General features: G+C 50.5%; 1 protein-coding gene across 1 annotated transcript; it reads right to left on the reverse strand.

Moving 5' to 3' along the window:
• Nucleotides 1-7,121: 7,121 nt before the first annotated feature.
• Nucleotides 7,122-13,824, reverse strand: LOC104280389 (leucine zipper putative tumor suppressor 3). The gene is made up of 3 exons (XM_009878029.1): nucleotides 13,375-13,824; nucleotides 10,879-11,709; nucleotides 7,122-7,832 (listed from the first exon to the last, which is right to left on the reverse strand). The coding sequence occupies exons 1-3, from the start codon at nucleotides 13,822-13,824 to the stop codon at nucleotides 7,122-7,124; spliced, it is 1,992 nt and encodes a 663-aa protein (XP_009876331.1).
• Nucleotides 13,825-14,732: the final 908 nt, after the last annotated feature.

Consider the following 14,732-nt stretch of genomic DNA (forward strand, 5'->3'; position numbering starts at 1 on the left):
GGCTGCCCCAACCTGACGTTCTCCCGTTGGGGAGTTGTTTCTTTCGTTTTGTTTTTTTTTTCGGGGAGAGGGGGGAGACACCTATCGATCTGCTGGAGAACGGACGCAGAAGACGAGGCGACTAAGCGACGTGCATCGATTTCGGATGAGGAAACCCTCACAAGCATACTGCCCGATGCAAGGCAAAGACCGAGAGGGATTCCTCTCATCTCACAGCATTTACCAGGTCCGAGTGAGTGCAAACAAAGACACCTTAAAGGAGCTCCAGCCCTGGGCCGGGCTCTGCAGGGGACACCGCTGTGTGGAAAGGGACTGCATAGACACGTCGGCCGGTTGTGCAGCATTTTTTTTGTGGCGGAGCGCTTTCGCACCAGTGGTGGAGCTCTGCCCGCACATGTTTTGCTCCCTACAAGCCGCTGGAAGGGAACTCACGTGCCACCCGTGGGGAACAGGGGCCCTTCTCCTCCAAGAAGGCTCTCAGGAATGGCAGAGCCAGTGCCATGGTCTCCCATCGGTGTCTGGCTGTCACCGAAAGTGACTCTGGGAGCTCAGATGCTCCTGCATGGGTGAGCTAATGGAGAAGACCTGATGCAGAGACCCAGTAACAGTCATGGGATGGGCACCAGAGGGGGATGGACCACACCTACTGGGGACCAAGACTGGTGGCTTGCTGGATACAGGCAGCTTTGGGCTCTCTGAATGAATGAGGACTGCCAAGCTCAAACTGTTGGTGGTCACCTGGAGCCAGACTGGACCTTGCAACCCTTTCCAAAGGAGGAGAGCCCAGGGCTGGAGCTATGAAGGTATTTGAGGGAACATTGGCTTGCCTGCAGGTATCAGAGTTGGGAATGGTGCCTTTTAAATCTCTCTAGGAAAACCTATTGCTTTGTGACAGAAAGCAGAGGCTTTCTGCCTGAGAAAACAGATCTGTGAAAGAGCTGTGAAAACACAACCCTGCCTGTGAGAGCTGACATGATCCCCTTCATTGGGAGAACCAGGAAGGAAGCTTCTCCTGAAAACACAGCAGCTCATTCCTGGTGTTGCCAGCAGTTGCACTGCCAGCATGGGACATCCTAGTGGGAAGCCAACATCTGTCAACAGCTGGATGTGATCCCAACCCCTCGATACACTGGGGACAGAGTGGCAGGGATGCTGTACACCCCTGCAGACCAGGGATACTACCCTGTCTTTCCAGAGGATAGAAGAACCAGGGAAGCCGCAGAGCTGGCTGCGTGTGGTGTTACGATGGCGTGAAGCCCGATGTGATGATCTTAAGTGGTTGCAAGCTGTGGGGATGTCCAGCAAGAAGCAAGATGGCTCTTGGAAGTAAAGTAGGATTGGTCTACCTAACGTGGGAATGATGGAGAGAAGAGATGAGGATCAGTAGTCTGGAAAGCTCCTCTTAGGGGAAGATTGGGACATGCCATTCGCAGTAAGGGCTTTGGGCTTCAGCTCTGGCTTGTTCAGATGTATTTGGGAGAGCTCTGGCAGAGGCACTGACTGCTCCTGGGACAACAGGGATGGTCATGATCTATAAGGAGGCAGGAGAGTCTGGGAGAGCTGGGGTGGAGGAGTAGCAGGGCACAGCGGACATGATGAGCAGCGCTTTAGCAAGGGGCCTTGAGGAAAGCCAACTCTACAAGGTGGCTTTCAAGGGTTAGGCTGAAGGGTTCGGTTAAAATATAGTTGTATCCATCCTGCCTCCTCGGAACAGCCCCTAATCCACGCTGTCCCTGGGCAATGTGTGGGGCTGGTTGGCAAGATATTGGTCTAACCAACTGGGGACAATCAGCTCACCCAGGAACTCCTTTCTACCCTGTCCTATCTAGCACAGGACCTCATAGACCTGCAAACGTCTCCAGGTGGGACACAGGGAAATCCAAGCCCTCTCCTGTCCCCTGCCAGCTCTTGTTCCCCTTTCCCAGTCCACACCAACTTCATCCCTGCCCAGGAAAGTGAGGAGGCAGCTCCAAGCATGCAGTCCAATGCCCTCTGGAGATCTTTGGTCATGTTTCTCATGAGCTCGCTATCTCAAGCAAGCTATAAAGTGCCACTGTGAAGGTCAGGAGTGGGGTGAGTTGGTCCTTTCTGTGGGCGGAGCTCCTGGGCAGTAGGGCTGGAGGGGGACACTGCTGGGAGCCACTGTCTGCAAAGGGTTTGAGTAGCACACGAGGATGGGCAGAGGGGACTTTAGCCTTAATTTCAAATCCTGGCTCAGAATGACAGGAAGCTTCAGCCGGACAGAGTGACACCAGGCTGCTGTGTCGGAGCCAATCTCAAGCAGATTGCTTTCCTTGGAATTGGTGAGCCCCTTCTTCCTCTGTTTCCCCTGCAGCAAGCAAAAGCTCAGGGTGTGCTGAGCACCCTCCTCTCAGCGCTCATCTCTTGAGCGCAGCATCAGCTGCTACTGTCGGTCCCGCTCACCAATATAGAAACCACAGAGCTTTCTGGTCTCTACATTTAATCATTGTACAAACAGAGCTGGGCCGTTATTTACAGCAAGTACACTTGTCTCTGTATAACATAGCAGCAGCATAAGAGCAACAATTCAATTCCTATTTTGAGTGCGGAAACCCGGAGGTGATCTCCCTCCGGCACGATGCCAGCGACAGCAGGAACGGTGCAGCCGGCTGCCGCAACACAGTGGCAGAAGCTAAGTGGGACTGTGTGAAGCACGACAACGCGCGATGGTTGGCGGTTGGTGGCGTTCACCCTCAGGATGAGAGGGGGATGCTGACTTCATGAGGTGAACTAGCCCAGCTGGGTCGACACATTACAGCAACGGCAACTGACCTTGAAGTGATGGTGGAGCAAAGCAACCCTCCTCACAGCGAGTGCTAAGAAGTGCTGTTTAGACCTTCTGTGGCACCTGGATGGCTTGCTTAGCCCAAATCCTCATGGATGGAAATTGCTGGAGATGATCAGTGTCCTCTGTTTGCTCATGTTATGGACATGGGGATGTGTCTCAGTTGCCCGCGTGTGGGTGATGTGCCTCTAGAGGTGCTCCAGGTCTTCCCACCACTGGCCTGACTCTCTCACAGATCTTGGATCACACCCAGCCCCATGTATTGGGTGTCCCAGAGCAACTCTAATGTCTCTGGACCCCACGTGTGGGCAACCGTCTCGAAACCTTTGTGACTGCAGCTTTTGCTATTTGCCAATGGCAAGTTAGCGATGACGTTGTTTCAGGAGAGCCTGTAACTAAATGCAAGATTTTGAGGTCAGTACTTGGAGAGTTACACGTGAGTCAGTGTGTCACACTGATACCCATCAGCTCCAGAGCTGGCTGAGCAAAGGTGGAGGAAACAGCTGTGCTACGGTCAAGCCCGAACTCTGTGTTGAGTTTCATGGGACAGAAACATTTTATCAGCCCTGCTTGAGCCTCCAAGACAATTCCCAGGGTATGTCATCAGAATGCCAGTCTGGCAGCCCTTGGCTATCTTACTTCAAAGCTAAGACCTCAGAGTCTCAACGTAGACCTAGCTTGTGGTGGGAGACTTCATCCAGTCAGCAGGCGAAAGCGTTAAGGTCTGGTAAGCTAGGCAAGCTCCCATCTGGGCCAGATCTGAGCACAAATGACAGGAACCCAGGCGTCCCACCATCATTTTGCTCCATCTGTGCTGAGCAGAGGGCAGTCACCTCCACGAGCGACTGGTTACCACCATGTGACCACATAGTGCTAGCACATGGGAGAAGATGTGATGGGGAGAAGTGCATCCAGTTGTGGGGTGGATTCCTGAAGTACAGGTGTCCTTCATGGCAGTTTGGCTGGGGTACTTGCCAAAAAAATTCCATGTTTTATGTCACTGTATCATAGGGGGCTGGTTTCTGCAGGACACCTGAGTGCTTGGGGGATGCTGTGCAAACCCCAAGAGAGGGACCACCACCATCAGCAGCACAGCATCTTAACGGGTGTCAAGGATCTCTGTCATGCAGGGAATGGCCACAATTGAGGTTTGCTCAGATCTGGATCAAAACTCTAAATCAAAGCGATGCAGCGAAGACGAAGGTGAAGGGACTGTACCTTTCCTCCTCCAAGGTGAAAAATCTCTCCTTGCCACTCCTGCTGCATCCCATGGAGCTCAGCAGTCCCTGGTGGATGCAGTGAGGTCATTGAGACCCTGGGCAGTCCAGCACCCTCCAGCAGTCGGACAAACCCCTATGCCTCCAAGGTTCACTGAGTCCATCAAGACACACTCATTTCTGGCACCACTGCAAAAAAAGATCTAGGAAAAAGATGACAGAGCAAACCTGGCATGCTGGAGGGCTTGGCTGACTGCTGCTGACTGGATCCCGGTATCTGGGAAGACCAGACAAGCCCCTGCTTCTGCCCATGGATAAGCAAGGAGCTCTGGTGAGAAGGTGTCCCACAGGGTGATGCCGGTGTCCATTCCTCTTGGGTGTCAACACAGCGAGAAATTGCAGCGTACACCTCCTCAGGAGCAGATCCTTGAACTTCAATCACTCTTGATGTTCTTGAGCCACCAACTGAAATGCTGGTTTCTGTCATGGTTGGTGGAAAACCAGCCTCAGCGTTGGTGGAGCCAGGAGAAGCAAAGGTGGAAATGACCCTCCAGGTTGTTGGACCCATCTTGTGGTGAGGGCACTTGGCGTTGAGTTTGCTTTTCACGTGATGGCCTCAAACACCATACACCATCTGAATCTAAGCCTTTTGCAATTTCTCTGTGTTTTGCCCTTTTGCCCAAGGGCTGCAAAGCCCTTCGCAAGCACACATGCCCCACAACTGCGTCGGGAAAGAAGATGACATGGGTTTATCTGATGTGGAAAGCGAAGCACAGAAAGCTGAGCTGACACAAGACACCAGATCTCCAACCCTGACATTGTGGGATGTTTGATTTAATCTCGAAGGCCCAGTGTATGAAACAGAGGAAGCTCTAGGATTTGCCTGGCCAAGTGTAAGTTTGTGCAGCGCGTGTGGGTATCTCCCTCAACGTGGCAAAGTCTGCTGCTGGGTGGCACCAGCAGGCACCTGCACTCCTTCCTCGGTGAGGTGCACAAGCTGATGTCCAAGAGCGCTGGAACGTCTGCAGGATTTGTAGTGGGACTTTTCTCTACACCCTTCAGGGGTCAGACCTGACCTAGTCCCCTTTTGTATGGTCCTGGCAAAGCCTGAGGTGCCCTGGTGTTTTCCAGACTGAGGGGTTGTGTCTTCCTCCAGTTCAAAGGCTCAGGCAGAAGTGGTCGGAAAAGACAGGTACCATCAATTGGGATCTTGAATTGCCCCCGTCTCATTGCACATCTCCATTTTCTACGGCTGCAGGGATCACTGCCAGCCACAAACGGTTCCCGCCGAGTAATACTGTCTGCTGAACTTGGCTGGAGGTTGGTGGGACTAACTGAAGTCTACTTTCTCCTGCTCAGCCTCTTCATAGTCTGGAGCTCACCACAGCAACGTTTGTTCCCAGCTTGAAGGTCAGACCTGGTGATGGAGAAGGGAAGCTTTGAGAGAACATGGGAAATGTGTAGCTTCAGGGCTTTTGTTTGGAAGGTCTTCAGCCCCTCAGTACCCTGAAGTTCTTCCTTGGTATCACCTGAAATGTGAACTGGCCTCTCCCTGAAGTCAACTCACAGACATTCCAAGATGTCCCAGTGCTAATTGTAGCTTTCTTCTAGCTGGGACAAAGAACCCAGATTCCCACTTGCATCGATCCTTGTGCAAACTTCACCTTGCAACATCTTTTTTTTTCTTCCCTGTGTATTGCAGTAAAAAAGTGTCCACGAAAGGGAGAACCAAGCCCACTTTGCCCACATTTTCAAGCTGAACCTTTGTTTTTGATGCCTGCACTATTCTCAGTGCATGTAGGATTTGGTTATTATTCTGCCAGGGCATAAGCACTTGCGTGATCTTCAGCATTTTCCCCTTATGACTGCTTTCGTGCTCGGAGTTAGTAGCTGAATATTCTCTTAAGCTAAGCCTGCGTTATCTCTGGACTATGTGGTGCCAGGTGGGATCGCTATGGTGCTCACGTGTGCTCACTGCAACTCCTGAGTGAGGCTTGGATGCCGTTTTTTAAGTAGACCCTGGTCCAAGAGCGTGCACCAAAGCATCACTCGTTTGGGAATAGGGTAGCACAACTGCCCACTCTTGGGGCAAATTGCTAAAGCTTCAGTTTGCATAAACATCCCGCAGGTTTGGAGGCTTCTCCAAACCTTGATTCCATTGACTCTGGGAAGTAAGAGGGCTCTTGGGAAGGGAAAGTAGGTTGGATTTCCAAGTTGTTTTTTTATTTTGTTCTTTTTTTTCCTTGCTGTAGCCAACTTGAGTATATGGTAAGTACAGGGGAACCAAGGCAGAGGTGGGAGGGTATTTCTGCCCCCAGGGTGGGTCACAACCCAGGAGAGGAGGGGAACCGCAGGAGGAAACCACAACGAAATGAAAACGCAGCATATGTTAAGCTCTGCTGAGCCTCCGAAGAGGTTCCTGCTGGGTGATCATTCCTTGGTGGCTCATTCCTTGGACAGGCTCATCCTGCTCCTCAAGGATATCTTAACATCTTGCAACCATGGGGTGGCAAGAGGGAGTCATCTGGTAGAGATATGTCTGGTTTCACTGAAATCAGTGGCCAACCTCCCACTGACTTCACTAAGACCACCGTCTAGACAGGATACTTGATGCAGAACAGTGAGTTTGCTCATGATCCCAAGAGCTTTGCTCCATTAGCCAATGTGGCTAAAAATCCCCTGAAAAAGAAAACCTGCCACTTCGAACTGTTTTGCTGCATGTAAATTCTTGGAAAACTGATGAAACCAAATACAACCCTCCAAAACAACCAACCAAAGGGGGGTGAATTGTAGGAGATGGATGGCAGCCTCTAGCGAAGTAACAGTCACGGCAGATTATAAAAGAGCCAATTGACCCTCACCAGCTGTACTAGGAAAAAACCCAAAAGAGATGTTGCATTATCGATAGAAAAACAACGCATATCCACAGTTATTTTACCTACAGAGCACAGAAGTAGAGAGTAAGGGTGATGGAGCTTGGTGTGAGTGGACTCACACCGCTCCTACGGTAGCGTACTATCCTTCGGAAGATCACTGGCTTGAGTAGGTAGTACATGCACGGCAATAAAAAAATTACGTTGTATTGTCTTGGTCGCACCTCAGATCTCGGTGGACTCTATTCGCTCGAGTCTGGAGGGAGTCCATGTTTTTTTCTCCTCGGTGTGCGGGGGGGTGGTGGCCTTCGTGTTCATCTCATTCACCTTGTGCTCCAGGAGCTGGTTCTTCTGGTACATCTCCACGTAGTTCAGTTGCAGCTGCTTCTGGTACTTGATGACTTTCTCCTTCTCTTCTTGCCATGTGCGCCGCTCCTCCTCAAAGTCCATCACCTGCTGCTCCCGTTGCTGCCTCTCCAGCTTCAGCTCCGTCTGGAGCCGCTCCACCTCCTTCCGCAACGAGTTGACGCTGTCCTCGCTCTGCCGCTGCATCTTGGCTTCGTCGCTCTCGCAGGCCAGCGGGTCCCGCAGCTTCTCACCAAGGTCCCCACCAAAAGGTCCTGGAGGCCCCATGCTGGCAAGTGTCCGCTTCAGGCTGGAGACCTCCAGCTCACAGTGGTTCAGTTTTTCCCTCAGCACCTGGACCTCACTCATCTTCCGCTGCAGCTCGCTCTCGCAAATCTCCAGGTTGACGCTCTTGGAGCTGTAGGAGTCCTTCAGGGTGAGGATCTGCTCCTCCTTCTCCCGTAGGAAGTTCTTACCTTCCTTGAGCTGCGAACGAAGCCCCACGATCTCGTTCAGCTTCTGGGAGACGTCCGCTTGGGAGTCCTTCAGCTGCTGCTTGAGCAGGGAGATCTCGCCTGCCTTCTGGCACACCTGTGGGGAGAGCATCTATGAAACAGCGGGAAGGCAGTGAGGAGCCACCCTCAGTCTCCATGTCCTCCACACTGCCCGTGAAACGTCTGTGTGGCCTCGCACGGGCAGGAGGCTCAGTTAATGGACAGGACAGCCAGAGACACTGCTCAAGGACTGAGTTCCAACCTTCACCAGGACCAAGACCATGCTGAAGACCTAGCGGTTGTCCCCACATATGTGAGGAAAATTTGGTGGTTTTTCCTGGCTCTCAGGGACCTGATGCTCTTCCCAGCTTGAGTTGGCCAAACAGCTAAGCTAAGTGCTGTGGTCCTCACGGGTGGCAAGTGTACCTTGGTGCTTCCCTCCCTGCATTCATCTTCCTCACCTAACCACAGGGCTCTGCTGCTTGACCCCAAACCCTCAAGAGACAGAAACATCTCAGACCCAGAGACCACCTGGGCTCTTCTCGAGCACTGGGAGTGTAGGACAGGATGCAGACACAGTAGATATTACTTGTCCTACCACACTTCCCTTCCCAAGGACTCCGAAAGAACCCAGTTGACTACATTTTAGGGTTCACTTCACCAGGGACAGTCCAGGGATTGGTAGCTATTTAATTCTTTTGGGGCAGGGCATGAAGAGTGACAGCCCCTCTGCCAAAGGTCAAGGAGAGAGCTGCAACCCACCCTTGCTGAAATGGGACTACAGGGCACTGGGGTTCTAGGTTTCATCCTGACCAGCTGGAGTCTCACCCATGGAGTAGGGTACAGAATCACAGAATTGCCCAGACTGGAAAAGACCTGTAAGATCATCGAGTCCAATCATTGACCTGACACTGACAAGTCCTCGACTAAACCGTATCCCTGAGCTCTGTGCCTGCCTGACTCTTAAATATCTCCATGGATGGGGACTCCACCCCTGCCCTGGTGGAAATACAGAAACCTGGTGGAAGTACCTTTGTTGCAGCGTGACCTTGTGTTACGTAGGTGTCTTCATTTCATGCGATGCTGCTCTACACCTGTGAAGTCCTCCGAAGGTTACAGTTGCACAAATAGCTGTGCGTATTGGAAGTGAACCCTAAAAATGACTAAACCCTCATTTTCCCATGAGCTCCGTGGGTTTCAGGACTCAGGGAAGAGAGGCATAATTGAAATAAACTTAGTAGCCACCTCCAGACTGGGGTGTTCTGTGCGCCTGAAGCTCCTGTCTCTTGTCTCACATGCAATGCTTGGCCTTTCCTCCCTCCTGCAGTACCTACGAGGTCCTTTGCTGCTCTGGCCCAGGTTGGTCTATGCTCCTCAGACAAACTCTCCTCTCCGTTGCCTTCATTGCAACCTCCACCTTTGCTATAGAGGACTTGCCTGGTGCATAATGTTGAGCAAGATCTTGAAGCTCAGTTATTTGGGACAGTCTAGTGCTTGCTACAAACAATACCCACAGTCTCTCACTGCTACCTGCTGGTGGCAGCTTTCCCTGGAGCTGACAGCCTTGGTGGTTCCCCTAACTCTGTGACTACCCACATCCACACCAGCATGTACCTGCAGCTGATGCAGAGCTGTCCCACGCTGTTTTCACGCTAGTTAAAAGTGGTGTAATTCAGCTAAAACTGCACGGTTTACTGAAAGTGCTCTCTATGGGCTAGCTCTTCTCAAAGGCAGAGAAACACGTAGAGTCATAGAATTGCTCAGGTTGGAAAAGACCTTTAAGATCATCTAGTCCAATTGTTAACCCAGCAATGCCAGGTCCACCACTAAGCCATGTCCCCGAGCACCACATCTACATGGCTTTTAAATCTCTCCAGAGATGGTGACTCCACCACATCCCTGAGCAGGCTGTTCCAATGCTTGACAACCCTTTCAGTGCACTTTTTTTCCCCCTAATATCATCTTGAAGAAAGGCTGGGATAGAAATCATCTTATAGATTAAACCACTTAAATTTTCGCCTCTACTTGGGTGTTGTGAAGATCTAGGAAATACAGTCCAGGGAGCCTGGAGAGCAAGTCAACAAGTCAAAAAGTGTAAGTTATTTACAAGTTTTAAGTGTCTTGATCCACCGTTTCACTGTTGCAGACAGAACTATAGCAGTGAAGCAAATAATCAAAAATCCATCTGCAGCTTTACTGGGGCAAAATCAGGGAACTTTCCAGAGCTAACTTGTTGGAAGACCAAAAGACCTGGGCAGAGCAGCTGGCCAAAGGAGGCATCATGTGGGACAACGTAGCTTGCTTGTTCTGGGATGTGACTTGCAGAGGTTTTCCTGCAAGCCCTAAAAAAGCAAATAACCCATTGCAGAGCCTAATTAATCCCAGCTTCATTGACTTTCCATGAGGATTAGCAGAACAGGGTCTTCTTGATTCTAGAGCTACGTTTTTCCTCTGCGCTCTTAATAAATCTAAAGTTTCTAGCCAGTCCATGGAAGGATTAAAATTCTTCACATGATCAAGCTGAAAAGAATCCACGTTCGCACTGGCTATACAAACAGACTTTGATAAAATGTTCTAAAAATAGAAACAGTAGAAAAAATGTGTAAGACTCAAAATGAGGAATTTGCCTTTCAGCCTTTTAAGAGAGATAAACTTATTAGCAACTGAAAACAGCATGTTACAATGGAAAGCATGAGGTAAACTTGGCTATCGGTATCATTCTTAGCTCACTTGCTTTATATCTTAAATTTAAAAAAAATATTTGAAAAGTGGTTTCAAGGCTTGCCCAAACGCAGATATTTCAAGAATTTAATTAAAACAGACTTAAATCCTTTTTTTGGAAGGCACAAATAACTGTGTGGAAAGATCTGCATTCACTGAAACTGCTTTCAAATGTCTCTCATTGGGGTCACCTGAGCAGGAAGCCAAATTATTAAGCAGCACAGGAGGTGTACACAAAAAATTGCACCTGAAAACTACAGGCTTGGGGATCAGAAAAAGGAAGAGGTGGCTGAAGTGTGATCTGCTAGTCAGAGGCCACCAACCCGTCTGTGGGGCCCACTTTGGGCAAAGGGCAGGTACTTTCGGTTATCAGAGCCCTCAATGAAAACCTTGCACAAGGTCTGCTACACCAAGGTTCTTACCTCCCACTTGGTCTCTTCAATCTTTGGGAGAAACTCAGCCTGCTCCTTCTTGAAAGCCACAAATTTCTTCTCCAGCTCCTCTCGTTGCTGGAGGAGTTGTCCCATATCATCCTGGAGTTTTTTTTTCTCCTGCTGGAGCTTAAAGATTTGGAGCTGCAAGGCCTGCTGAGCTCGCTGCGCCTTTTTGGAGACCTGTTGCAATTTGTTGGCATAGTTTTGCCTCAGGTCCTCCATTTCCCTCTCCCAGATCTTCTGCTTCTCCTCGAATACTTGGAAGATGGCTGCCTCGCTTTTGTCCAAGTTCCTTCGCATTTGGAGGACCTCCTGCTCCTTCTCCCACAGCCGGTCTTCCAGGTCTTGGATGATGTCGTCCGTTGAGGGCGAGTGGAAAGGCATCGTTTCGTTGAGATGGTTCAGTCTGTTGAACGAAGAGGTGCTCTTGCTCGAAGACCGCCCGCTGTCTGAGGTAGATATCCCGTTGTAGCCCACGATGTTCTTCTCCACGTAGGTCGTACCAATGCGGTTGATGTGGCTCGTGGAAGCGCTCATTGGACCCACATGCTGGCTGTAGCCTGTCCCGTACGTGGGCAGGCTCGTTAACGAGTTACGGCCTGAATCCGAAAGGCCCCCCACTTGGTTTGTAGTCCTGTTAAGGCTGCTCTTGTCGAGTCCACTTTTGGGTGCGGACGGGCTATTGCTGTTGGCATGGTTCAAGCTCTTTCTATTCTCTGTCACTCCATTGCTCTGCGGCGGGCAGAGGTTCTGCATGGAATGGAAGTTTTTAGGAACTACTGGTTTAAAGGCTGAGGGTCTAACTAAGGGCTCATTGCTCTGCAAAAGGAAAAAGGACCACGCATCAAACATAGCAGGAAGCTTGGCAACAGCACACAAAAGAGACACAGCAGGACAGGCTGGGGCTCATGACATGTCTCGGGTCAGCTCCATATATCTCAGCCATACTGCACTCTGGACCATTTGGGATTTAACACAAGGGACCTGTGATTCCTCGTATGGCAACACTTTCTCTTCCCTTGCCCCAACTGAAAAAAATTAAATCTCGCCCCACCTGAGAAAAATTAAATCTCACCCCAACTCTGCATGATTTTTCCTTAGAACACTCCTTGGGTTCTCTTGGTGCTCTTAGCAAGCGAGAGGGCTACCACCTGCCTACCAGACCTGATCAAAACAGCTCTTTGGTTTTGGCAGATCACATTTTGAAGGACTTCTAGCACTCAGGGTGCTTTGCCCATTTGCTGGAAACTGTACTGAGCCCTTGGATCAGCTGCCAGTTTACCCCAGGAGAATCACACTCCCCTCCTGCCAGCAATCATCTCTCCCCTGTGTGGACATCATGTCCTGCTTATGCTTGCACAGGAGTAGGTAGGAGCTGTGACCCTAGCCATTGCTGGCCCAAGTGCAGTGACACCCGTCAAGGAACATGCTGAAACTGCTCTTCATTTGAGTATTTTGTGTTTTCTGTGGGTGTAAGCAATGCTAGGGGAGAGAATGGACCACAGCTGTAAAGGATTTAGAAAGGATTTTAAAACCTTGCACATTCCTTGCCCCGTGAATGCACCTAGAGAAACAAAATATTCCTCGAAACAGGATTGAGTCTCCCTTCCTGCAGGTTAGGCTTCAGGTGAAAATGAACCCAGAGGAAGCGACGTTTTATTAGCAAAGATATTCTGAAAAGACTTTCCAGGAGAAACAGAACAAGTCCTAATGAGTAGGCAAGGTTGGAGACCAAAAACTTGGCACCTGGCATGTGAGGCTAGGGTGGACTACAGGGGCTGGTGGATTAACAGTCTATGAGACAAGGCCACCGAACGCTGCAGAAATAATCCTGCACAAGGTAGCATCCCCAGGACACAAATTAGGGGAGTTGTTGGAGTAGAGGATTAAGTTGTGTGACTCTGCTCCTCCAGGCCTGGGAGATGTTTGCTCCCCAAAGCCAATATGAGCCATGAAGACTCCATGGGCTTTGATGGGCGGTACCACTTTCAGGGGTAGCTTTCAAGCCTTGTCAACTTGTCCCTCACAAAGAGCACTGGGAGTTTGAACTCGTGCTCACATCATTCTGGTGGCGGTGGGATGTTGGAGATTGCCTGTAAATGGCACAAAACACAAGAGTGATACTCAGAAGCAGGACCTACTGAAACAAGTGTTGACTCCAACTCCCTCCCCATCAGTCAGGGAAGTAGGCACAGCATCTTGGATAGGCTGGAATAGCCAGTGACTTAAATACAGGCTTAAATGAGCTGGCAACCTAGCCGTGGAAGACTTGTGATCATGCTTTTGGGTTCCTCAAGAATTAACATTCCCGTTTGCCCAATGCCCTGAAAGTAATAAGAATTACCTGTACATGAAAATGATGCCACCTACATAGTAAGAATTAGACTAGCTGTCAGGATTGCACCATTGCCCAAGGCTTCCTGGTCTGTGTTTTTAGAAGTGTGCCATGGTCATCAGACTGCTCCGGGAGATGGGGATTCTCACCTGGTCTAGTTTGCCGGAGATTGGCAATATCTTTGGTGGGTTACTGGGCTCTCGGTATTGGGGAGGAGGCGGCATGTTCTTCTCGTTGTTGGTGGTCACGTTCCCGCAGATGTCCATCTTCACCTTCTCACTCTTGCGCAGGTCGCCGTTGATGTAGAGGGAATTGGAGACCTTCTCCGACTTGTACGTCTTCTCCTCGCCGGAGTAGCGGTTGGAGATCTCCCGCGTGGAGTACCCGTTGCGAGACCCTTCCGTCTGCCGGCTGCTGCTCTGCGTCCGCGTCCCCACGCTCTTCATGGCGAACTCTTGGTCGTTGGCGACTCCGCTGCCCACGCTCCCCATGGTGCTTTGGGAGATGAGATGGGTTGGCCGGGGAGCAAAACCGTGGAAGTTCTCCGGGCTGGGGTAGGTTGGGTCACTAAGAACGGGCAGCGTCTCTAGCGTGGCCATGGCAGCGCAGAGGTGAGGTGGAGGCACAGGTCAGTGGCACTGGGAGAAGGAGGAAAATGAAAAGACTGTTAAAGAGATGCTTTTTTTCTACGTACCCTTTGCAGATGGGCGTCGTGCAGAGATGAACAAGTCTCTGGGCTGGGTGATGCAAGGATAGAAGCTGTCGTGTCTCAGTATGTGGTGTGGAGCAGATGATGGGGCTGTCCTCCCCTCATTGACCCCCAGCCCTCCTTGGAGGAGCCGCATGAGCTGGTCCCCCAAATCCCTTAAGCAGTTAAGAGCTGCTTTTAACCCTCTCAGTCCAAGGGTTGAGTGCTCCCAGGGGAAGGGGTTGTGTGGGTTGTAGTGGACACAGCTTTACAGCGTCGGTCACACACGACCACTTGCCGTTCCTAAGCTTGAATCATTTCTGTCCCTTCCCCCAGCTGTGAACAAGTTTGTGTGGCTGTGAGGAAGGGAGGTTCCAAGCCTTGGTCAATCTGTAGGCTCATACACCTTCAGAGAATCCCTTAGGGTTGATACAAGGCTTAAACAGGACATTTTCCTTCTCTTCCTTGAGAGTCTTGTCCCATGGACTTGAGCTTTGAAAATGATGCTTTTATCCAGGTATCAGCCTAAATATTATTTTAAACCTTTATCGCCCTACTTCATTTTAGACCAGTCCTCACATGTCTGGATGCTCATCTCCATCACAAACCCCAGCCCCGCGATTTCAGCTCTGGCTTCACAGGCACCCAGGCCTCTTCACTGTGTTTTGGAGAAATCCTCTAAATGCTGGTGGTTGCACTGGTGCTGAATTTACTATCAGCTGAGGCAGTCAAGGTCCAGAGCTACTGGTGCTGATAGATTTCTCCTGGGGGCACTTTATAACTTCCTAAAAGGCCTTTTGAAGGTCCCTTCTGAAAATC

The sequence above is a fragment of the Apaloderma vittatum genome, unplaced genomic scaffold, assembly GCF_000703405.1.
Source record: "Apaloderma vittatum isolate BGI_N311 unplaced genomic scaffold, ASM70340v1 scaffold20280, whole genome shotgun sequence".
NCBI classification, from domain to species: domain Eukaryota; kingdom Metazoa; phylum Chordata; class Aves; order Trogoniformes; family Trogonidae; genus Apaloderma; species Apaloderma vittatum.